General features: G+C 68.4%; 1 protein-coding gene across 19 annotated transcripts in view; it reads right to left on the bottom strand.

Moving 5' to 3' along the window:
• LOC137210597 (plectin) overlaps positions 1-23,497 on the bottom strand; it is a 57,653-nt gene that overhangs the window by 11,438 nt on the left and 22,718 nt on the right. For 4 of the 19 annotated variants that reach the window (XM_067712612.1, XM_067712613.1, XM_067712621.1 and 1 more), the window contains 30 exons: positions 11,568-11,629; positions 11,253-11,267; positions 11,053-11,142; positions 10,190-10,267; positions 10,016-10,108; positions 8,692-8,858; positions 7,961-8,076; positions 7,777-7,883; positions 7,582-7,701; positions 7,408-7,503; positions 7,067-7,194; positions 6,718-6,811; positions 6,086-6,240; positions 5,730-6,000; positions 5,577-5,654; positions 5,313-5,474; positions 5,054-5,158; positions 4,838-4,933; positions 4,489-4,614; positions 3,242-3,394; positions 3,006-3,160; positions 2,796-2,922; positions 2,526-2,709; positions 2,283-2,440; positions 1,982-2,160; positions 1,506-1,644; positions 1,048-1,404; positions 882-965; positions 609-713; positions 418-516 (listed from right to left, as the gene is read on the bottom strand). In XM_067712612.1, coding sequence (XP_067568713.1) covers positions 418-516; positions 609-713; positions 882-965; positions 1,048-1,404; positions 1,506-1,644; positions 1,982-2,160; positions 2,283-2,440; positions 2,526-2,709; positions 2,796-2,922; positions 3,006-3,160; positions 3,242-3,394; positions 4,489-4,614; positions 4,838-4,933; positions 5,054-5,158; positions 5,313-5,474; positions 5,577-5,654; positions 5,730-6,000; positions 6,086-6,240; positions 6,718-6,811; positions 7,067-7,194; positions 7,408-7,503; positions 7,582-7,701; positions 7,777-7,883; positions 7,961-8,076; positions 8,692-8,858; positions 10,016-10,108; positions 10,190-10,267; positions 11,053-11,142; positions 11,253-11,267; positions 11,568-11,629 — 3,899 coding nt within the window. Of the gene's footprint in view, positions 1-417; positions 517-608; positions 714-881; positions 966-1,047; positions 1,405-1,505; positions 1,645-1,981; positions 2,161-2,282; positions 2,441-2,525; positions 2,710-2,795; positions 2,923-3,005; positions 3,161-3,241; positions 3,395-4,488; positions 4,615-4,837; positions 4,934-5,053; positions 5,159-5,312; positions 5,475-5,576; positions 5,655-5,729; positions 6,001-6,085; positions 6,241-6,717; positions 6,812-7,066; positions 7,195-7,407; positions 7,504-7,581; positions 7,702-7,776; positions 7,884-7,960; positions 8,077-8,691; positions 8,859-10,015; positions 10,109-10,189; positions 10,268-11,052; positions 11,143-11,252; positions 11,268-11,567; positions 11,630-12,282; positions 12,540-15,146; positions 15,387-16,680; positions 16,894-17,548; positions 17,699-19,122; positions 19,343-22,412; positions 23,179-23,497 lie in introns of those variants that run through there. The other 15 variants (XM_067712614.1, XM_067712629.1, XM_067712622.1 and 12 more) reach the window with 12 other exon arrangements.

The raw sequence follows: 23,497 nt of genomic DNA, 5'->3' as shown, positions 1-23,497 counted from the left end.
GAGGCAGGAGGAACAAGACGGGGAAGGTACCCTTCCTCACCCAAGCACCTCGGGGCACCCCTCCCCAGCCCCCATGACCCAACAGCCCAAGGTTCTTGCAGAGCAAGTGGCCAAGCAAAGAGCCCGATGCAGAGTCCCGAGGAGGCACACACACGAGAGCCGGTGGGACGCCTGGTGGGGGCAAGCGCCAACACAGAAGAGAAAGAGAAGATGCCAGCCGCCACAGCAGCCGCCACAGGGAGGGCAGTGCGGCGTCGGGCCAAGGTGGGCTGGGCCGCAGGTCAGGCGAGCCTGGGGACAGGCCGTGCTGCGGGGAGCTGGGGGGGAGGGCGTGGGGAGAGCTCAGGCGGGCTCCTAGGGGCCACATCTGGGGCAAGGTGGGCAGCAGGATGGCCTTCCCACCCCGGCGGGTCATACCTCCTCCTCCTCCATACGCCGCAGAGTCTCACCGATGAACTTGATGTACTGGCTTGTGAGCGTGCTCAGCTCACTGTAGCGGGTACGCAGGTCCACGTACTGGGGGGCGGGAGGGAGGAGGCACCCAGAGTCAGCCCTGCCCCTGCTGACTCAGGCTCAGCCCACCCACCAGCCCTGCCCCTCAGCCTCACCTCCTGGATGACGCTCTCGGCCCCCGACTGGACCTTGGGCTTCTTGGCTGGTGAGGCCACCGGCTCCAGCTGTGCCTTGTACGTGACCAGCTGAAGCTCATAGTCCTGCAGGGACACGCTGGTTGGCCGCCAGCTCTGCCCTCCCCACCCTGCCCCTGAACCTGCCCACAGGCTTTGCCCAGCACGGCCTGGCCTGGGGGGCCCCCTTGAGGTCCCAGGCCCACCACCTGCACGTCTCCCCTGGGACACGAGGCTGCCTCATCAAGGCCTCACCTTGATGGCATTGATGTACTGCTTCGCGAACCTCTGGCACTCCTCCACCTTCTCCCCGTGGCGCTCGATATCTTCCAGCAGTGCCTGGGAGAGCAGGGTGGTCAGCAGCCAGAGGGCGCACCACGCCCCCGCCCGGCTCCCACTGGCCCGGCCGGGGCCCACCTACCTTCTCCTGCCGCAGCTGCTCTCGCACGGCCTGGCTGTCGGCCAGTGGCATGGCCTGGATCTGCTCCTGCCTCTGCTTGGCGTCCTGCAGCCAGGCGCCCAGCGGGTCCGCGCTCTCGCGGTAGTAACGCAGCTGGCGGCCCAGCTGCTCGAGCTCGCGCTGCCGCACATCGGTCTGGGCCAGCACGGCCTGCCAGCGCTCCAGAAGCAGGGCGACCCGCTCACGCCAGCGCTCCACCTCCACGTCCCGCTCGCCGTGTCGCTGTTGCAGCCGCTCGCCCACCTCCTGCGCCCCCCGCAGCTCGTCCCGCAGGGCATCGAACACAGGCTGCTGCGCCTCCGCCTGGGCCCGAAGCTTCTGTTGGGTCAGAGAAAAGGGTGCCGTTTCAGCCCGAGGCCCCTGCCGCTGGCCCCGGCGTCTCTGGGCCCTCACGGCAGGGCGCGGGCCTGTGGCGGTACCTTCAGCGCAGCCTTGGTGGCCTCGAGCTCTGGGAGGGTGGCGGGCACGGCCTGGGCCTCCTTGAGCTGCTGCTCGTGGGCCCTGAGCACCTCCTCGGCCCCCTGCGTGCTGCGGATCACCAGGCTGATGGTCTTGAGCCTGTGGGAGAGCAGGGCTCAGAGCGGGGCTGGGGTGCAGCCCACACACCTTCCACACCAGTGACCCTCCCGCGGGTGGGGGGCCCTAAGTCCTCCTCTAATAGCCCCTCAAGCCCTCTCACCCCACATCCAGTCATCAGGAAGCCCTGCCTGCAAGGCACACCAGGACTGAACCCCTCCGGCCACCTCTGCGACCCCCACCCTGGTCCACACCGGCCATCCCGTGGCCAGACCCCCCAGCAGACCCCACCTCGTTGGCACCGTTGCCCTGCCAGTCCATATACTCCCCAAGACGCCCCTTCGGTCACAGCCCCCCGGCCGCCGTCAGGTGCACTCACTTCTCCAGGTAAATGGCGGACAGGCTGCGGACCTGCTCCAACTTGCCCAGGGTCAGCTCCAGCTCTGAACGCAGAGTGGGGGCAGCGGGTGACAGCTCGGGCAGGGCCAGAACCTTCTCGGCCTCGGCAGAGAGCCGGGCAACCCCCTTGCCCAGCCCCTCCACCTCAGCCTGTGCTTTCTACGAGAGACGGAGCAGGAGGCGAGCTGAGCCCACACGCCCAGCACACAGCACGTGTGCAAGGCCGGGGTGGGGTGCAGCACGGGGTGGGGGTGGGGTGGGGGGGTGTGGACGGGGCCTGCCTGCTGCTCGGTGATGCGCTGAGCGCACTCCCGCGCGGGCTCCTTGTCCAGCGGCAGCCGCAGGCGGTGCACGGTGCGCGTCTCGCAGGCCTCCAGCTGCAGCCGGATGTCCTTGAGCTCTGAGATGCAGCGCTGACAGAGGGACGACTCCTGCTCGCCTGCGGACATGTCCAGCTCACAGGCTGCCCCAGCCACGCCCTCCGCCGCCACACCCCACCCCCCACCCCGGCGGCACCCGCCTACCCTGCTCCAGGCTCTGCAGCAGCTGCTGGTAGTGGCGGCTGCAGGAGCCGTACTCGCGCTCAGCCTGCAGCCGGTCCTCAGGCCCGAAGCCACCAGCGTCCTGGCTGTCCCGCAGGAAGGCCTGGTAGTGCAGCTCCAGGCTGCGCAGGGCCTGGCGCTGCTCCTCTGGTTTCAGCGCGCGGAACTGCAGATGGCACGAGGGCTGAGCACGGCCGCAGGAAGACCCCTGCCGCCCGGCACCACCCACAGTGCCCAGCGGGGCGGTCGTACCGTGACCAGGGACCAGGAGCGGATGAGCTGCATGTCGCGGCTGAGGCTCTGCCACGCCAGAAGGCTCTTCATTTCCGTGTGCAGCTGGTGCCACAACGCAACCAAGGCCTGGTGCTGGGCCTCCAGCCTGCCAGGTCAGGGGCACAGTCAGGGGCGTCCGGGGACCCGCCCGACACCACCCTCTCCAGCTGCGTACCCAGGACCACGCACCTGGCGATGGCCTCCTGGGCCTCCTGGTTGGGCGGGGGCACAAGAAAGCACACGGAGGGCACGGCGGCCTCGCTGCCGGAGCTGCTGAGCACCTTCCAGTAGAATGGCTGCGCAGGGCCTACCATCTGGCACTCGTCGCCCTTGTGCACGGTCACCTGAAGCAGCCCGAGCGTCGCAGCGTGCCCGCCCTGCCCGGCCCGCCCTGCCCGGCCCACCCTGCCCGGCCAAGCCCTCACCTCCGCCTGCCTGTAGTCGCACGCGGCCAGCAGCGGCACACGGCCGCGCGCGGGGTGCGCTGGGCTACGAGGCTTTAGCTGCACGATGGCCTTGGCCCGCTTGGCCAGGCCCGAGAGGCGCCCCCTGCACTCGTTTAGCTGTTCCTCCTCGTCCTGCAGAGGAGGGGCAGCTCAGAGACCACCACCCGGCGCCAGACGCCGGGCGCCCAGACGGGGGTCTGTGAGGGCCCACGCGCCCACCCCGGGAAATGCAGGAGCACCCCTGGGCCCCCGCAACGCCCTGAGACCCCACGCCCTTCCAACTGCCCCCAGAATGCTGTGGGGCTCGGCACTCAGCCAGGACAGGAGCCCGGTCCCACCGACCCTCCTTCCTTCCCAGTTAGGGCCGAAGGGCTTCCCCAGCCCCCGTCACATGTGGCGTCCTTCAGGGGAGGGCCCCACAGCGTCCTCTCCCCTCTGCCCTCCCCTGTCCTGCCGTGGAAGGTCGCCCACCTCCTCCCATCCAGCCACTCCGAGGGATGGAGGACCACCCAAGGCTGCAGGTCAGGGTCCACGCGGAAGCTGCCTGCACCTCTCCCGCCCCCTCCTGGGCCGATGCTGCCACTGAGGGGGCCTCCTGGACCCCAGGCTTCGCTGACCCCCACTCCTGACCACAGGAGCTCCAGGCGGCAGGGCCTGCCAGCTTCCTCTCTCCTCCATCACTCCCTGCCCCAGGGCACCTGAGCAGCACACTCAGCTGCCTCTGTGTCCTCCTCAGCCCTCCCGACTGCGCCTGCCCCAGACTGTCAGGCCCGAGATGCTGATGGACCTGCCCGTGGTGACGTGGCTGGCAACAGCGCAGCTGACTCAGGCCTCTACTCCCTTCAGGGGCTGTGTGGGTGGGGGAGGCTCGTACCAGCTCTGGCCAGCCACCTGCCCCCAGGCCAGGACCCTGCCGCTAAGCTCTCGGTTCACCCATACCCCCCCCCCACTGTGCTGACCTCCAGCCCCTATCGTGCCTCCTGACCCCTGCTGGCACCTCTAGTCACCACGCTCCGCCTCCAGAGGGACCGTCCCAGAGCATCGATGCAGCCCAGACACCGGGCCAGCCTCTCCCTGTGCCCCCCTGGCCCTGGACCCTGCCACCTCGATGCCTGCCGCCGCCTGTGCCCCTCCAGCCCCACAGGCCAAGAGGCCGGGCCTCAGCGTCTGTCTCTTGCCGGGCTGCACGGCCCTGGGCTCGGCGGGGGCCTGGGTGGTCGGCTCACCTGGGCGTCCTGCAGCAGGTCCTCGAGCCGAGTGACAGTGATAGAACGGTCACAGGTATACTTCCTGCGCAGCGTCTCCTGCAGTTTCCGCAGCTGCTCCTCAGCCTCCCGCACGTCCGAGAAGAACTGCGGCGGCAGAAATGGGTAACGCTAGGCCAACAGCCGAGAGCCCCCGGCCAAAGCTGCCCCAGCACGGGCCGGAGGGGCTGGGCCCAACAACCGGGGAGGATTCTGACGCGAGGTCCGTGGGGCAGTGCGCGGGGTCGATTATCCACGTCCGCACGGACACGGGGAGGGGCTCCTCGAGGTCACTGCAGCAGAGCCGGGGGTTGGGGAGCCCAGTTCTCACCTGGAAGTAGGCGGTGTTGTCCTTTAGGTGCGCCTCGATACAACAGCACAGCTGTAGCATCCAGCTCCACTGGGTCTGCAGGGCCGCCTGGAAGGACTGCAGCACAGCACGTGGCCCCGTCGGGCCCTGCCCCGCACAGAGGCCCGGGGGGATCCCCCCAGCCCTGCCCCACCACACCAGGGGGGCCCGGGGGGGGTCCCCGCATCCCCACCCCACCTCCACCGTGGGCCGGGCAGGGTGGTCTTCCCGAAGCAGGCGGTCGCCGGTGCCCTGGATCTCTTTGATTTTCTTTTCCTTCAGCTCTAGTTCGTGCATCAGGGCCTAACATGGAGGCAAGGGCTCTCAGGGGTGGTGCCAGGGCCGCGTCGGGGTCCACCCATCTCCCGCCAAGCACCACCCGGGGTCTGGAGCCGGACCCGCACTGGGGAGAGCAGTCGTGGGAGGGGAGGGCCCGGAGGCTGGCCACCTGCCTCACCGAGTAGCCCTCCTTCTTGGCAGCCATGTTGGTGTTGCGGTCGCTCCAGTCGAAGCCCACCTCCTCCTCCTCCCTGTCACTCAGCCACATCAGCTCCTTGGTGGCGGCGGCCACAAAGCCATGCAGGCTCTCCAGGGACCGGAGGCGGGCCTTGGAGGAGCTCTGTGAGCAGGCAGGCGGGGAGTGTGTCAGCCCCGCGCCCCCCTCCCACCCCCCCGCCCCCTCCCACCCCCCCACCGCGGCTCCCAGCCGGCCGCCACTCACGAGCAGCCTGGTGTACTGCAGGTCCAGCCGACCCAGGCAGTCTCGGTAGGCGCCCCGGGTGGCCGGGGAGAGCTGGCCCTGTGGGAGGTGAGGAGGGGTGAGGCCTGCGGCGGCCAGGACCTGGCCCGCGCCCACCGCCCGGCCCCCACTCACCTCGTCAGTGCGCGCCCGCTCGATCTTGGTCCGGAACTCCTCGACCGACTGGTGCAGGCCTCGGTGGCTGCCCAGCTGCGCCTCCACGCTGGGCAGGTCCACGCCCCACTCAGCGCTGTCCAGCCGGCGCTGGTTCTCCTCCACCCAGGCCAGGAGGTCCTGCAGGTAGCGCAGGGTGGAGTCCTCGAGCTCGGGGTGCCTCGGCGTGCTCCGCAGACGCAGGTTGTACTCGGTGCGGACGGCCACCAGACGCTCATGCAGGCGGTACACCCTGTGGGCGGGGCAGGGGTCAGGAGGGGTCAGCGGAAGCGGGGTGCCCTCCCCAGGCCCTGGGGGTGGGCGGGGGCCTGGCCTACCTGCGGTACATCTGCTCGCCCTGCGGGTGCCGCCCATCCTTGAGAGTCTGCACGTCGTTGAACAGCGTCCGGATCATGCTATCCGCCTTGTCCAGGTCCCGCTCCAGCTCGCCCGCCCGCTGCGGGGCCTTGCCTGAGGCCAGCAGCCGGACATCCTGCAAGGTGGTCGCCCTGACTCACAGCCTGGACACCCCGCCGCCCGCCTGCCTGCATGGGGCTCCCCCGCTGCCTCCAGGCGCACCTCCATCCTTTCCCTTTCCTCCCCGTCCACCACGGCACATTCTTCTGATGTTTCTGGCGAAACCCGCAGCCCCCACCTCTCTGGGGGACCCAGGACCGGGTCCAAAGGCCTCCACTAGGGCCCAGAAGCCGGACGGTTCGTGGTCTTGTCCTCCAGCTCCCACCCCTGGAAAGTTCTCCCCAAGAGAGCCCCTGTCCAGGCCCACACAGTCCTGCCTCTCTGGGCCCCACGGGTCTGGGCAGCAGCTCAGGGCGGGCCTGGTGCCCAGGAGCCAACTCTGCCCGAAGCTAGCGGTCAGAGTCTGCTCCACACCCAGAGGGAGGAGCGCTCAGGGCCCGCCTCCCTCCCCCAAGCCTCCCCGCCCAGGCCCACCCTCGTGCCCGCCCCTCACCGACTGCAGCAGGGCGTCGGCCTGGTTCAGCTGCTCTTCACACAACCCGGCCTCCATCTGCAGTTTGCTCACGACACGCTGAAGACGCTCTAGTCTGCGGCCCAGAGCAGCCACGGGACCCCCAGTGAGTGGCGTTGGCCACCAGGCTCCCCGCCGCAGAGCGCAGCTCCCCTCCTGCTCCCGGCCTGCCCACCAGCCTGCCTGCGGCCCACAGCTCAGTGTGGGTTTCTCAGCCTCGGGGAGGGGGCATTTCCTCCCCAGGCAGTGACTCACCCTCGGGGTGGCTTCCCTGCCACCGCAGGGCCCCACCCGCCGCCCAGCTGCCCCGTCAACCCCAGCGCCCGCCCACCTCTCAAACTCGCTGCGGAGCTGCTTCTCCCGCTCCAGGATGGCCACGTGCAGCTTGCCCCACTCCTTCTCCACGTCCAGCGGGTGGTAGCCGGGGGGCATCTTGAGCTGGCCTGCTTGCACCGCCCCCTGTGGGCAGGGGCCTAGCTCAGGCCTGGGCCAGCAGAGGCTTGGGGGTCACCCGGGCCCCCGGCCCACCCGACCTGAAACAGCCCTGGTCCCAGCTCTGTGGTAAGGCCGGGCCAAGCCTGCTGGAGGGGACCCCACAGGCCCCGGGCTCCCGGGCAGCTTCACTCACCTCCAGAATGCCCCCCGCTCCCCTCCCTCCAGGACCCCCCTCACCTCCAAGGACTGGTAGATGCCCTTGCACCGGTTCTTGTCCGCCTCCTTGGCTGGAAGCTCCGTCTCCTTAAACTTCAAGAACTGGCACCACAGGATCTGGGGACAAGAGGTGTCAGCAGCCAAACCTGGGGCTCCACAGCGGGCACAGGACCCCGGCTAAGCAGAGAAACCCACCTCGATTTCTTCAAAGCTGGAGGGGAAGCGGCGCTCCTCGAAGCCAGCCGTGTGTGCCCGGATCCACTGCAGCACCAGCAGCACCAGCTCGCGGTACTCCTGCCAGCGCAGCTGCAGCTCCTGGGGAGGGGGGCGACGGGCCGTCAGGGGCCCGCCTATCCCCTGCCCGCCCCGGGCCTGCCGGCCGGCACTCACATTAGCCTTCACCCCGTCCTGCACGTCGGGCACCCGGGGCATGGCATCGTACAAGGATGAGACGTAGGTGATGATGGACTTCTCGTCGGGCTGAGGGACGTCCACATCTGCGGGGGAGGAGGGTCAGAGGGGCCTCAGCGAGCGGCAGGGGAGGAGAGAGTGAGGCGGGGGCCGCGGCACATACCCTCAGGGTCCAGGAGCCTTGTCACCCCCAGGTCCCGCTCTGCCACGGAGAAGGCCTGGTCCAGGTTCTCCAGGTTGGTCTGACGATACACCTTGTTCATGTCGATGAGCGTAGGCCTGTGGGCAAAGGGGCGGGTGGGGCAGGCAGGCGGGAACACAGGGGCAGCGAGGCCCACCGGGCAGGTCAGCGCACAGACATGCCCTCCTCAGGCCCCCAAAGACACAGAACCCCCAGCACACGCTCATCCTGAAAAACACCCCCACCCCACTAGCGTCCAGTCCCACCCACCCAGGTAGCCCACCTGCAGGTGCTGCACACATTGGGCCCTGGCCCCAGGAGCTCAAGGGGCCTACAGTGGGCACAGGCACAGGGTGGGGTGCCGGTCAGCCTGGGCCCCCCGCAGGGCCGACCCCACACAGGCCCCTTCTGGGGTGTCCACGTGGGGCCAGCGCTCATGGCTCTGAAAACCAGCAGGCTGCTGTCCTCTGGCCTCGAAGCCGGCACGGCCTCAGGAAGGTCCCAGGAGGAGGCGGGAAGGGCGTGCGTAAGGCTGGGCCTACTCGCCTGCACCCTCCCAGGGAGGCGGGCTGGCGCTGGTGCCTGTCCCTGTGGGCGGCAGGTCCCCGTGGGCGGCAGACGCCTCCTCGCCCCCACTCGTTTGAAGTTGCCCAGCTGAGGGGCTGCAGGGATGCCCCCGACCCACAGTGCCCTCCCTGCCCCGGGCCGCGTACTTGTGCCGATGGATAATGGCGTTGAAGAGGCGGCCATCTCGCCAGCTGGAGGTGAAGTTGTCACAGCGCAGGCCCTGGAAGCCCTCTATCATGCGCTGGGACCACAGCAGCAGCTTCTCCTTGGCTGTCATGTCCTCCGACTGCCCGCTCACCTGGATGTCCGAGATCTGCCCCACACAGCGGGCAGGAGACGGGAGCTCAGCCACGGCCACCGACCTGCCCGGCGCCCGGTCAGGGTGCACGGGAGCTGCCAGGCCAGCTGAGGCAGGCTGGGGCCGCAGGGACCCGCCACACCTCAGTGTCACAAGCTGAGGCCACTCTAGGCAGCAGCTGCCACGGAATGGCAGGCCCCCAGCCCCTGCTTTCGCCACATGGTGGATGCCCTGGGCTCCCTCCTCCTGGGGCACACCCCGCACCCCGCAAGGCCCCTGCTGTTGCCACATGGTGGGTGCCCTGGGCTCCCTCCCCCTGGGGCACACCCCGCACCCCGCAAGGCCCCTGCCGTCGCCACATGGTGGGTGCCCTGGGCTCCCTCCCCCTGGGGCACACCCCGCACCCCGCAAGGCCCCTGCCGTCGCCACATGGTGGGTGCCCTGGGCTCCCTCCTCCTGGGGCACACCCCGCACCCCGCAAGGCAGGCATGGATCAGAGTTGGTGGATGGTGGGCGCATGGAGCTCACCCAGAAGTCCCAGGCCAAGAAAAGGCTGTCACGAGGGGCAGGGGGCGGGGCAGGGGGCGGGGCAGGGCCTCTCTGGCTGCAGGCCAGGGTTATGTCCCGGGGACTGAGCATGCGCGGCCACTGCAATGCCCGGGCCCTGCACTCGTCCAATCCTTCAGGCCTGGGTCTGCCAGCCTGTCTGCTCCCCCGCCTGCCTGGCCCTAGTTATCTGTCTGTCGGCCTGCCCGCCTGTGTGACTCAGCTGCTGTGCCAGACAGGCTCTGCCTGCCCAGCTCTCAGATTTGTGGCTTCCTGTGCGGGCCGGGCAGGCAGTGGGTGAGTCAGCCCATGCAGTGGGGTGCTTCTCTAGAACCTTCCCTGGGGCAGGAGGCCACACCAAGAGTAGAGAATGCATTCCTCTGCAGGGAGGCTCTGCGGGCCCTGCCCAGTCAGGGCCAGAAGGCACGGGATAGGCAGGCCTTGGAGAGAGGCCTGGGCCTTGAGGCCACGGAGCTAGCACAGGGCAGCGGCACGGGCTGGCGGGAAGGCTCCAAGTGCCAGGATGCCGAGGGCCCCAGCTCCCAGGCCGCACGCCTAGCCGGGTGCCAGGCCAGCCCCGCTGGAGACTCCGGGGGTGGCAGAGAGTCAGCGGGCGGCCATGCTACCTGGAAGTGCAGGATGATGGTCCAGATCAGGCCGAGAGTCAGCTTGGGGTTGCCGTCGGCAATGTCATCGTTCCTGATGTTCACCAGCTTCACCTGCGAGCAAGCTGCCCTCAGTCGTGCCCCCGAGCGGGCGGAGAAGGGGGCTGGGGCCCGCGGCCAGGTGGGCAGCATTACCTGGCGGTGTCGGAGGTAGTCCAGGGCGATCTGCACGTTCTGCAGCTTGTGGAAGCGCATCCTGCCCTTCTCCCGCGGCTGGGAGGGGAAGCAGGGCCGGTCAGCGGCCCCAGAGCCCGGTCACAGCCCGTCCTGTGGCTGCGGCGTCTGCCCGCCCTCAGAACCCCCAAGGCATCTATCGTGAGGGTCTTCCCCAGCGGGGCAGCAGCCCTTCCCTGACCCGGGTCCACCCGCCCCAGCTGGGAAGGGGGGGCCGCTGGCCCAGGGGCCAGGCCCAGCAGGGACCAGGCTGCGGGAAGGAAGGAGGGGGAGGGGAGGAGACAATAGCCAGGAAGCCACGGGGGGAGGGCGGTGGCTTTGGGGGAGGGGTCCTCCTGCCGGGTGGTGGCAGCCCCGGCCCAGGCAGTGCGGCAGGCACGATGGCAGGCAGCTGGATGCAGGGCCGTTTGCCAGCCCAAGTGCCATCGGCCCTGGGTGAGCTGGGCTCCTGGTCTCAGGGAGCCCACGTGCCGCCGTGGCCAGCGGGCACAACCACTCACCAGGCGCGAGCTCCTGATTACGTCCCGCTCTCTTGGCTGCCCGGCCAGAGCAGGGCAAAGGGTAAAGGGCAGAGATCAAAGTTCAGAGTCCAAGCAGCAGAGAAACCAAAGCAGAGCAGAGCGTGAGGTTACGGTGTCAAGGCTCCAGCACGGAGGGCAGCAGGGCTGTGCGCCGCGGGCCGCTCCCGGGCCAGGCCCGACACTCCGGACCAGGAGGCGCAGTGGGGGGCGAGGCCAGGCTGGACACGGAGAGGGCACGGGGAAAGACCCCAGGAGGGAACGCAGGCGGGGCCTCGGAGGGGGCGGGCGGTTGGGCGCACGTACCAGGCTGTCCCCTGAGAGCACCTCCAGGAGGGAGATGAGGTTGTGGCCATCACGGAGGTCTTCATACAGGTCACTGATGTGCCTCTGTGCCTGCAGGGACAGAGGACTGGGCTGGCCGCAGGTCCCCAGAACCACCAACAGGCCCAGAGGGCATGAGGCAGGGGCCCACAGAAGACACCCACCCCCGAGGAGGCACCTACCTGTGCCCTCCAGTGCTACACAGAGAGACCAGGAGAGACGGAGAGAAGGAGGAGGGGGACAGAGACAGGAGGCAGGAGCGAGCGAGGGGAGGAAGCAGACAGAAAAGGACAGGTTTCAGAGGTGGGAGGTGAGTTCCCAGGGCAGAGAGGGATGGCCCCGAGCGGCTGGGTGGCAGGAGGCGTGCGGGCCCTTGTTCGGGCTGGAGGGCCAGGGGCACGCTCCTTCACCCCCACCCGCAGTCTCCTCAGCCCCTGCGACACGCGCACGCAACGCGGGCGCTTCTGCACACACCCACGTGTGCGCATGCCACCAACCTTGATGAGGTGCTTGTTGACCCACTTGGTGAACGTTTTCTTCTGCACACGGTCCCGCTCATCTGGGAGAGACAGGGCCAGGTTACCTGGGGCCTGGGAGGAGCCCTGCGAGCCCCCAGGAGGCGACCACCACGCAGATAACAGCGGCTGGCGCCTGACGGGGGCCTCAGCCTCACAAGGCAACCCAGCCTCCCTGCCCCTGCCCGACGCCGCCCTCTTGAGCCCTGGACAGGTGGGGAGGGGCCAGGCACGGTGCCCACCGCTGGGTCTCCTTACTGTCTCCCCCTGGAGCTGGGAGGGTCTGGAGCCACGGCACACAGGTCCCGGCCTGCCCCTCCCCCCACAGGCTGCCCCCCAGGGCCCTGGGCTGGGCAGGGATGCGGCAAGGGTGAAGCTCTCCTCCCCACGGGGCAGTGGGCCTTTCCCGGCACACAGAGAGCTGTCCCCCCACACACTGCCCGACACCCGAGGCCCACAGGCCACTGCCGGCCTCTCTGTGCTGGGCACGGGTGGCTGGCCCCCCGACCCCGGCAGCTCTGCACCTGGGCCAGGACACAGCACGCTCCCCGTGGCGCCAGCCACCTGCCTCAGTCTGTCCCCCAAATTCAGACCCTCAGAGTCTGGGCCCCACCCCACCCAGTGCCACGTTTCCCACGGCAGGAACTGGGCCCTTCCTGCCCCACGCCTGCCCTGCCGAGCGAGGAGTGCCCGCTACCTTTCTTGCCCTCTGAAGCCCTGAGCACAGCCAGGTAGAGGTTGTCCTCCGAGCTGGTTCTCTTGTGACCCAGGCCCTTGGGCTCGGGCACTTGGAGCCAGTTCTGAGACATGATGCCGCGCCCACCCCTTCGGTGCTCGGTCCCTCAGTCCCCAGGTGCTGTGCTCTGGTGTGCAGCACACAGCGGCCGAAGGTGCTCGCTCAGTGGCTCAGCTCAGCTCAGAGCCCAGTCGGTGGGGCCACGCCCGGCCCGCAGTACTCCCCAACTGCTGTCCCCGCCCCTGGAGCCCCACCCCACCCTGCACAACCCCCAGAGAGGGAGTGTCCCTGCGGGAAGGAGGAAGATGACCCCTCCCCCATGGCCACACCCACAGCCCGACAGAAACAGGAAACCCAGGGGTTTCCTCACCCACCCAGCCCGCTGCAGCCCCTGGCGGGACCCGGGGGTACAAGGGGACCTGGCACCTCGCCGGAATCACAGGGAACCACACGCCTTCCTCATGGCCACTCCGAAGGAGGGTCCCCCCACAGGGAGGGTACCTGAGTGCCGCTGGGCCCAGGGAGCCCACGGGTCACACCTCTTGGGCAAGCACCGGCTCAGAGCTGCCGAGCCCAGGGCTACCCCTGTGCCTGCCCACACTACCTGCTGGAGGGGCTCTAAGGAGGGACCCCCAAGCTGAGTGACACCTGGCTTGGGGGGGGCAAGCGCCCATCCTTTCCTTGCAGCCCCCCTAAATCATCCCTTCTCATAGACCTACATGCCCTCTGTGGGGTGGGAGCCAGGCTCCACTGTGCCCCTGGCTTCAGGGCCACTATGGTCCAGTGCCAGGCGGGCCCTCCCCGAGCTGCCCACCAGGCACGTCCTGGAGCAGTGCCCCATACGAAGGCAGAGCACACAGCAGGGCGGGAGGGGGCACATAGCCAAGCGCTGACTCACCCAGCAGGACTGCCCAGCCCTGAGCCGCAGGAACTCTGCCCCACGGTTGGGAGGGGAGGTCTGGGGCCAGAGGGGAGCACGGGGCCGGCAGCCAGTGAGTCAGGGATGGGGAGGCCCCCCTCCCCCGCACGGTGACTCACAGGAAAGGAAGCCGCACCTGGGGGCAGTGGGGGCAGGACGGGTGGGGCGCACAGATAACAGCTATTTGGGCTGTGAAGGTGGGAGGACAAAGGGCACCGGGGTGCCGCCTGGCCTGCTCCCTCTGGTCTCGCACACAGCTTCCCCTGGAAGCGTGGGGACTGCCCAGGCTGCCCGACCACCGCAGGAAAGAATGCACCGCCCCATCACAGAATTTTCCAGTCAGATGTGATGTGATGCAGCCGTCAGCGCTGCCCCCCCATGCCCACAGCACCTCCGGCCTCTGGCCTCTGCTCCAGGGAAACCTCACCCCACCCCATCCCCGCTTGCCCTTCTGTAGCCACAGGAGGGCGCCCAAACCCCACGGGGTAGGGGGTGCCCCAGCCAGGTGGAGCTGCTTACACCCCACCCCCGGCCCTAGGGGCTCTGCCGAATGCCACATCCCTCCCGACCTCGGAGAGGCCCCTCAGGCCCCAAGCCCAGACTCTGCATCTGCTCTACACACCCCGCAGCCTCTGTGCAGGGCCTGGAGAGGCCCCACGGACATCAGCTCTTCACCCTCCAGAGGCGCTCCAGAGTCCCAAATCTGACCCCACGCTGGCCAGCACTCCCAGGACAGGGTCACCGAGAAGGTCTAACACCCACTGCCCCTCCCCGGGTTTGGATCCTGCAGAAACGCAGCCGCTCATCCCAGCAGAAGTTCAAAAAGCCTGTACCAAGCGCCTGCTGTATGCAGGCTCGGGGCTAGTCCAGCTGTAACAGGGAGGTGAGGTCTCTGCCTGCAGGGGTAGGGGTGTCATTCTGGGGAGGGGCACACACACGAGGCCCCTGGGAATGAGCCAGGAGCTGGAGCAGGGAATCCAGGACAAGTAGGACCCACTGGACTTGGTGAGCCCCCAGCCCAGGCCCCAGCCCCAGCTCCTTCTCCAGATTTCTCTCTGCCACCGAGGGGCCTCCAAGGATGCTGTCTCACCGTCTGGGATGGGGTTCCACCTCCTCCTCCCAAGCCTGGCTCCAGCGCCCGGCCCCCCTGGACGCCCTCTTGCCTCTGAGCTCCCCCTAGGGTCTCAGAGCTCGTCCTCTCCCCCCTCCACAGCTCCTCCCTCCAGCCCTGCCTACTAGCCCCTCGCTCCTAGCTGTAGATGCTCCCTCCCCTGTCCATCCTATTCGGGCCCTCAAACCCAGAGACAACCCCTCCCAGGCCGGCCCTGCCCCGCCTGACTCCCCACAGGCCAGGCTGCAGCACATCTCAGCCGGCCCTCCCCAGGACATTCCCCAGCACTGGTGCGCCTGCACATCTGCCTGACCCCTGTCCTGTCCACCAGCCCAGCATCCCCTAGAGCTGCCCATGCCCTCTGAAGAATATCGATGCCCCCTCCTACAGATATGGAAACTAAGGCTGGAAGCCCGCCACGATTAGTGGAGCCGCTCCTGGGACAGGAAGCTTGCCGACGGAGAAGGGTACCTCGGCCCAGGAGAGGCGGGAGGCCGAGGGCCTGCAGCCCCGCCCCCAGCTCCTCCCTCTCCCCTCACGCGGCCGACTGCCAACTGCCTGGTGCCCAGAAGCCGAGGCCCAGGCCCAAGCCGCCCCGCCCACCTCCCCCTCCCCCTTCTCCAGAGGGAACAAAGGGGCAGAGGGGACCTCACTCCGCCTTCCTCCCCAGGTGTTTCCGGAACCGAGCCTGCGGGTGGGGCTGCACTTGGGCGGGGCAGCACCCGGCGGAGATGACAAGGAGACAGAGGCAGGTGACCCCCCCTGCACCACCACCCTCCAGCCGCATGCACCCACCTACGCAGCACAGCTGCCCGTAGAGGTAGCCCCTGCGGGCCTGCTCGCAGCCCCCATCCAGCCAGCACGGCCGTTCCAGCACAACCTCCTTCTGCGTGGCAAGAGCGACTCCCGCCCCCGGTGTGCCGGGCGCAGCCATGAGCTTGGGCGCCCTGGGGACAGCACACAGGACAGTGCAGCGTCTGCTTCCCAGCCCACCCGTGAGGCCGGGGCCGCCAGCTCTTCTCTCCACACCCTCCCCAGCCTCGGCGGCGGGCCAGACGCCGAGAACCTGCCCCCGGAGGGCGCCCCGCCCAATGTGAGCCTGGAAGCCGCGCCCCTACGTGGAGGGAGAGGACCCAGCTACCCGGCTAGGCCTGGAGGACTGGGGGCAGGGGGAGGCTGCCCTCGAAGACAAAGAGGCCTGGGAACTCCCTAAGATAACCGCTCCCGTGGACGACGCTCCCTGCAGGATTCGAGGGAGAGGCTGGGGGCAGTGCGGGGAGCAGGGGCTGAGACAGCCGGGAACAGAGCAGGAGGGGCACCAAGGGCAGCAGGGACGGGGAGCAGGCTAGGACAGCGGCCAAAGGGGAGCCCCTTCCCCACGTGGGGACAAGGCACAGCAGCAGGCTGAGGGAGGGAGGGCCAACCCGCAGCAAAGAAGTCCTGGCCCGAGCGCTTTTATTGACCGTCCCTGCAGCTGAGTCACCAGCTGCTCCCCAGCCCCCAAAAGCCATGCCTAGAAGGCCCATCCGGACTCAGACCTAGGGCCCAGCGGGCCCAGCATCCCTGTCAGGGGCCAGCTCTGGCCACCCCCACTGAGGGCAAGCCTCCACACTCCAGGCTATGCCCAGTGCGGACCGGCAGGTCCCCAGTGAGGCAGTCCCTCTGGCCAGAACCCCAGTCCCCATGCCCCCGCCCCCCAGCTCATTCGCTTGAGTGGAAGCCCCACCCTCCTGGGCTGCACGCCGCTGCTGCCAAGGGCTACAGCCCAGAGCGGGTGACCTGGAGCAGGGGGCGGGCAGAGCACAGCCAGGCTGCTGGTCCCAGGCGTTCCTAGGCCCTGGCCCTGCCTCACCTCTGCGCAGGGGCGGGGAGGCTCCGCCCACGCCCATCCCCACCTCAGTCCTGGGCAGGAGCTCTCCCAAGACCTGCCCCAGGACACCCGGCCTGTACCTGCCAGCTGGTTTCTGTGCACAGTCACCTGTGCTCACCCTGTCCCTGACTGCTAGGGAGGGACCTCCCTTCCGGACTGGATGCTCCTGCACTGCCCCTGCCACCCACTCCCCACATGTCCGGAGCCCCCCCTCCCAGCAGGGGGCTCCAGGCTGATGAAGCCACATTGCCCCGGCCCTGCCCAGAGAAGCAGGGTAGGAGGCGGGGGCAACACCGCTTCTGAGCACGTGCCAGAGCCGCTTCTCCCGGGACGGAAGGGGAGGGCGTAGGGAAACGCAGGGGCGGGAGGGAGGCGGCCCCTTGCCCGCCCCGCCCTCAGCCTCCTGACGGGGTGGCGGCTGGTGACAGCAGCCCGGGCAGTAGCCACCAGCGGGCTTACCTTGCTCATCCTGCGCCCGCCGGCGCCCCCTGTGCCAGTGCCACACAGCGGCCAGGGTGACAACGTGGCCCACGACCACCAGGGAAGGGAACAGACTGCCCGACGGCTCCATGGCTCTGGAGAGCAGAGCAGGCGGAATCGCCCTTCGGAAGGGCTGCTCGAGGCCGGGCAGCCCCCTCCCTTCCCCGAGCGGAGAGGACGGCGGGGGGGTGCCCGGGACCAGGGACCGCCCCCTGCAGGACCGCCCTACCACCGTCCGCCAGGCGCCCAGAGACCGGCCCTGGCGCTGCTGCCGCTGCCGCTGCCGCTGCTGCCGCACCAACTGTGCTCCCGCCAGCCCCCCTCTCCCCCCCTCCCGGCCGCTCCGCGCTCCCCACCCTCCCACGGCGGCGCCGGCTCAGCTGTCCCAGCGCAGCTATCACGCTGTCACGCTCAAGGTTAGCGGGAGCCTTAACCCCTGCCCACCCTCGGCCACACCCGCCAGGAGGAGGGGCCTACGGGGAAGCCAGGCCGAGCGGCAGCCCCCCCACAGCCTGGGCCCTGGGCGGCCTCAGCACAGTCCTGCCCCCACCCCCACCAGGAGGGCGACCGTGGTGCCCGAGCACCCCACTCTGCCTCCAAGGGTACCCTCTGGTGACAGCTGCCAGCACCCCAGCCCTCGCTGGCCTCCCAGGCTGGCCCCTGACCTAACCACCCTCAAAGACAAGCGGCCAGAGCCCCGACGCACGCCCCTACCCGCCACAGGACAACAGACAGGGTGCGGGGGAGGGGCCCAGGTGCCGGCCTGGAGAGCAGACCGTGCACAGAGGTAAGGACAGAGCCTCCCACCCGCGGCCCCAGCCAGGCTTTCGAAGGCTGCCCCACCTACCCGGCACAATCTTCATTGGGGACAGTGGCGGGAGCCCACGGGTCCGACTGGGAATGGGTGCGGGGTGTGGGGAGGGTCACAGGCCCCTCGGAGGGAACAGTGAGCCCGGCAGTGGCGGTGGTGCCGCTGACAGCAGCAGTGCCTGTGTCCGTGGGGGAGGGGAGGGGTGGGCAGGGGGCCCGGGGGATATAAATATCCAAGGAGGCCCAGCGAGGCCCGTCATGTGTCCAGACTTAGAACATGACGTGCAGAGCGAGGGCACCTGGGCCCAGAGCCTCGCTGGAGCCCAGGCTGACTGGGCGGCACCACCCCACCACCCGACGCTCCCCCCAGGCTCCCACGGGTGATTCTAATAATAAGAAGCCTCCTGGAACAGGCCGAGCAGCGGCATGTGGGCCTCGGGGGCTCACGTCCCCCTTGAATGGGGCACAGCCCCGCCCTGCCGGCCTCGTGGGGTAGGGACAGCAATGGGGGAGCACTCGGAAAGGCCACACAGGCAAGGGCTCCCCCCACCCCCCTGCACAAATCACAGGACGCAACACCTGGCCCAGAGGGACGGGACGGCCTCCCCAAGGTGACATCTCAGGTCAAATCGGGCTGGGCCACGTGAGCACCCGCCCCCCAGCTCGGGCCGTGCCTCCCCACCCCAGGACAGTCCCAGTGTCTACGCTGACCCCACCCAGACCCCATCAGCAGCGGGTCTGCAGAACGCTTGGGGCCGAGGTACCGGCCCACATGACATCCTGGACTGACCCAGGCCTCAGTGCGCTCAGGAAACAGGACGTGGGGGTCACGGTCCTTCCCCTCTCCTCCCAGCAGCCTGGACCCCTCAGGCCCGAGCAGACAGAGCACTGGGGTTGGTACCCCATTTTGTAGCGCTTCCCCTGTGTCCAGCACCATTCTATTCCAATCCTCAGAGAAAGCTACGGAGTAAGCCCCGTGTATTACTGCATCGTACAGATGAGGAAACCAAGGCACAGAAAGGATGAGGGGCTCACCCTCGGTCACACAAGGCTGTGATGTCAGCCCCGGCGGTCTGCCTGGAGTGCGTGGTCAGCCTGTAGCAAAGCACGGCAAACCACACTTGGCCTCTGGCCGCCGGGATAGAGGCCCCCTGGTCCACATGGGGAGGCCAGGGGCAACGATAAGAGGACCGGAGGGGTGAAGGGGTGGAGGGCCAGGTCACCCAAGCCTCCTGCCCATCAACCCCGTGCCTCAGAAACTCACTTCTGAAGGAAACTGGCCTGCAGCAGCCAGCTCTGGAGGCTGGGACTGGGCTCCTCAGAGGAGTCAACAGCCGGGGGAGAACCACTCCCAGAGGCAAGGGTGTCCCTCGCTCGAGGGTGGTGGGCAGCACCCCCCGCCCCCCGCCAGGGACCTGGGGCACGGCCTGCAGCTCCCAGAGCCTCCATCCCACACCACACACGCCCGGGCACCTCTGAGAGGGAGCCGTGCCCATCCCTGAGTCCCGAGTCTCGAGTCCTGCCCCTCCAGGGCCCGGCCACAGGCTGGAGGGGAGAGGCCTGGATCCCTCCCTCCCAAAGGCCTGCAGCCCCCGCCCAGCCCTGCCCTACCTTGGCCCAGCTGAATCAGCTCCTCCATGCTGAACCTGTCCATGGCTGCCGACTGGTAGAGAGGAAAGGAAGGGAAGGCAGGAAGGAGGGAAAGGATGGGAGGCGGAGGGCAGGCTCGCTGGAGCCCTGGGAGCCGTGGCTCCTCCTCACGGCCACCCCTTAGTCAGCAAGCCCAGCAGAGCCGAAGCTCAGCGGATCAACAGGTCGGACCAGCCTGCCTGCAGCCCCTGAGCCCTCAGGCGGGGCCAGAGGACCGGTCTCCCTCCGGTGCCTGCCCAGCCCACCCCGGCCCACCCCGCAGCCTCCCCCTTGCTGCACAGGCCCCACCAGCCTGCGCCTCCCCGGCCCCTGCTGGACCCCTCCCCGCCATATCCCCCACGACCAGCTCAGGCGCAGCCACCACGGCCTCCAGCCCTGCCAAAGGTGACATCTCTTCACTGAGTCCCAGCCTCTGCGCTCCTCCCCTCCCCGGGCGCTGGCCTGCCCAGCCACCGCAGAACCCAGTAGAAGACAAATCTAATCGTGCCCCGCGCGCCCTGCTTAGAAAACCTGCCAGAGTTCTGCAGATTTCTCCGAAGACAGCCCAGACTCACGGAAGGCGGGCTGGGGCGCCACGCGCCGTGAAAAGGAGCACGGCAGCCCTGTGCGCTGACTCTGTGTCCCCTGTGTGGGGGACAAGCCGCGTGGGAGAGCCAGGTGCACAGCGGGGTCAGGAGAAGCAAGACCCCGAAGGCAACCTGCGTCTGCCGTGTAAGACGCTGTCGGAGCAGCACAGGTGCTGAGGGCGTTCGGACGGTACCTCTTCTCTACAGAAGGTTCAGTTCACTCTGAATTTTAAGCCACGCCGAGCATTACCACTTGAAACAAATGAAATTCATATATAAAAACCCATTCCACGAGTTTTCTATCACACAAAGCAACCCCAAATTCCTCGCCCTCCCGCCACCTGGCCTCCCTCTGTCCCTCCTCCTGCCAGGCGGCTCTTGGCCAAGCGTGGTCCTCGTCACTCCACACAGGGGCCCTCCCTGCTAGCTCTGCATCCAGCCCATCCCCAGACGCTGGGGGCTCCCGGGCCGGGACTCGGCCTGGGTCTGGCTGGTAAGTGGCTGAACAAGCGAGTGGACACCTTCCCACTCGGAGGAGCAGACCAGCAGGGCACAGGTGGGCGGGTGGCCTCACAGTGGGGACCGTGGCGCGGCAGGCACAGCTGACTGCCCTGCAGCGTCCGTCACTCCCCAGCCGGGGCTGGACGTGCACAGGCAGCCCACCTGACCAAGGCCACTCTGGTAAGCAGGGCGGCTGGCCCCAGGGGCTGTTGACCTGGTCCTTCTGCAAGCTGACTGGGGGGCGAGGCTGTGAGGAAGGAGGCGGCTGTGTGGCTCATCACATGATAATTTTTAAAACCCTGGGAAGTCGATGGTTCTAAATGTCATCAGAACCTTCGTAGCCAGCGTGTGGAGCGTCACAACCCCTGCAGACCTGGATGTAGCCTGTGCCACACCCAGCACCCAAGGCACCCTAGGCGTCCTCCTGTACCCAGAGTGGCACTCAGATCCTGTGCTAGGCCTGAGGGACCAAGGGGAAGGGGAGCCCACACCCGCCGGCCCTGACTCATCCTGGAGCTGGAGCTCATTTCCTGTTGGAAACTCTGAGCTGCCACCGGCGACTGCGGCCGGGAAGGGAAGACTGAGTCACCTCCGTCAGGGCTGCAGGGTCCCCCCCACCCCCCACCCCCGCTCTGCCCACTGCAGCCACACCCAGTCTCCCCTCCTGGCCCACGGCCAACTGCCCGCCCAGCCACCATACCCAGCCCAGCCAGGCCACAGACAAGGAAGGAAGGAGCGAAGCGGAGGGAGGGGCTTGAGCTCACCACACCCCCGACCCAAGAAGGGGGAGAAGGCTTGTCCACCAGCCACTGAGCAGGGTAGGGGCAGCAGCGAGGTGAAGGTTGGGGGAGAAGGCTCAGGCCGAGAGCCGGCCACCGGGTGCTTGGTCACAGCTGACCAAGCACCCAGCGAAGCACTACTGACTCTTTGTGGGTGTCACTGTCACCCCATTGACAGGAGCTGGAGAGGCCGTGTGGTGAGCCCGAGGCTGCCCCTCTGCCCACAGCCTCACTGATCCTCCCAGATGGGCTCCCACACCTAGGCCCGAGTTTGCGGGTCCAACCCAGACCAGGCCAGGGCCGGCGCTTCCGCTCAGCACCTGGGCCTGCGCCTGGGTCCCCAGACCACGCTCATTTACCTGGCAAACTCCTACCCACCCTGCTAGCCTCACCCCAGGCCCCCCTGCCAACCCCTCAGAAACCAAGTTCCTCCCCAGGTAGTGAGACACAGAGACGGAAGCAGGTGCGGGCTGCCCCACCTCAACGCCAAGGCCAATGAGCTCCAGAAGCGCATGTGTGAGCCTCGAGCTGCACGGGACCCTCTGCCCATCTGGGTCCTGCAGCACAGGTGCTTAGGGACAGAGGGATGCCACAGAGCAGGGACACAGCAAGGGCTTGCTGGCCACCTCTGGGACAAGAGGACCTGTCCCATCCTCTGAGACCTGGCTCCCGCTGGGAAGGATCTGCCTAGACCCCAGGCTGGGCCCTGCACCCGCCATGCCTTGGCCTCAGGCCCCGCGGCAGATGTTCCTACCTAGGGTCTGCTCTTCTCGCCCCAACCCAGGGCTGCCCGTCTAGGCCATCACCAACCCCAAGCCGACCAAACGGCCAGTCACAGTATCACGTCTGTGCCACACAACCATGGGGGCAGGTGCCACCCCAACTGGACAAACTCAAGGCTCAGAAAGGTCAGGGAGTCACCCACACTGTTGGAGAGAAGCTACACCGCTGTCCCATCCCAGCACCTCCTCTGCATGCCCCCACCTCCTGCTGAGAGGGCCTCAGGGCCGACAAGTCGCTGGGCTGGGGGGGGATGCGGGGGGGGGCGAGCAGGGCATAGGACAAGGGCAACGCTGGGGAGAGGGCTGAGGGTGCGGCCAGGGCTGTGTTAACAGCTGGTCCTGCCAGTCCAAGAACCACAAGCCCCACCCCTAGCTCCGGGGTGTGCCTGGGGATGGGCTGGCAGTAACCCACCGGCTCCTCCTTGGCCTACCCACCCCAAGGTTCTCAAGCCAGGAGGAGGAGCCCTGTGGGTCCACTGACCAGAGCGCGCAGGCAGAAACAGCGCCCCCTGCTGGCGGGAGCAAAGCTTTTGCACACTGGCTGCCCACCCCAGCCCACCAGGCCCAGGCCCCGGCCCCAGCACTCCCTCCCATCCCCCACCCTGGGGCCAGGACACAGCTACCTGCGGCTGGGGCAGGCTCCCGGCCAGGCCTCGCCAGGGTCCCTGGTGTGGTGGCGGGCACCACAGGGGGCTCAGGTGCCCCCTCCTCAGGCTCCTTCCGGCGGTAGGCCCACCGCTCCTCACGGGTAGGGTCCTCGGCTGGCAGCGGCCCCCGCTTGGGCGGGCAGCCCAGGGGACCCTGCACGGCCTGCACGTGGGGGGTGCGGCGGGCAGGCATCACCATGGCGACAGGGCGGCGCACCCGCTGCAAAGAGGCGGGCACGATTTCCGGCGGCAGGTGCAGGTACTGGCGCAGGTGGGCAATGCCCTCGTTGGTGAGGTACCAGTAAAAGTGGCGCCAGGCGAAGGTCTCCCGCACCAGGCCCCGCGCCCGCAGGGAGGCCATGGCGCGCGTGACCTGCAGGTTGGTGACACCGGGCACGTGGGGATGCAGGCTGCGGGGCCGCCGGTCCTTCTTGGCCACCATCACACCCTCGCGGAAGAGCACCTCGTAAATGGTCCGCAGCTGGTCCAGCGGCATGAGCATGCCGGCCACCATGGCTGCCTGAGCCGGTGAGTCGAGGGCGCTGGCGAGTCGAGGGCGGCGGGCGGGGCACAGGGAGGAGGTCCAGGAGACGCCCTCGGCACAAGGTGCAACCGGGGCCGAAGGGTAGGCAGGCCGTGGCGCTGAGCTCGAGGGCGCGGGCTCCGGGCTTGTGGCTCGCGGCGCCTGGCTCTCCGGCTCCGTGCGATTCCTGCCGGCACTGCGGCCTGCCCACCGCTTGCGCGAGCCTCCCGCCTGCCCGCCCTTCAGGACGCCCAGGCCGGCCCCCTCTGACTCAGCAGCAAGGGCGGCCCCTCCCACCCTCAGCTAACAGGGCCCCTCGCAGAGTGGGGGGCACCTCGCAGCAGCGGCCATCCCCAAGGCAGGTCCCCTCCCCTCCCAGGCCCGCGGCTCCACGTCAGAAATTACATCAGTTTCTAAACACTTCCTTCAGGGTTCCTAAGATTAGGGGGAGGGTGGACGGGAGTGCCTGGGGACCCAGAATCTAAAAGGCTGGCAGAAGGGAAGCGGGAGCGGAGAGAGCAGGAGGGTCCTTAGGCCC

The sequence above is a fragment of the Pseudorca crassidens genome, chromosome 17 (assembly GCF_039906515.1).
Source record: "Pseudorca crassidens isolate mPseCra1 chromosome 17, mPseCra1.hap1, whole genome shotgun sequence".
Taxonomy (NCBI): domain Eukaryota; kingdom Metazoa; phylum Chordata; class Mammalia; order Artiodactyla; family Delphinidae; genus Pseudorca; species Pseudorca crassidens.
The sequence above is the reverse complement of the archived record's forward strand: the minus strand, read 5'-3'. Positions and strand labels throughout refer to the sequence as shown.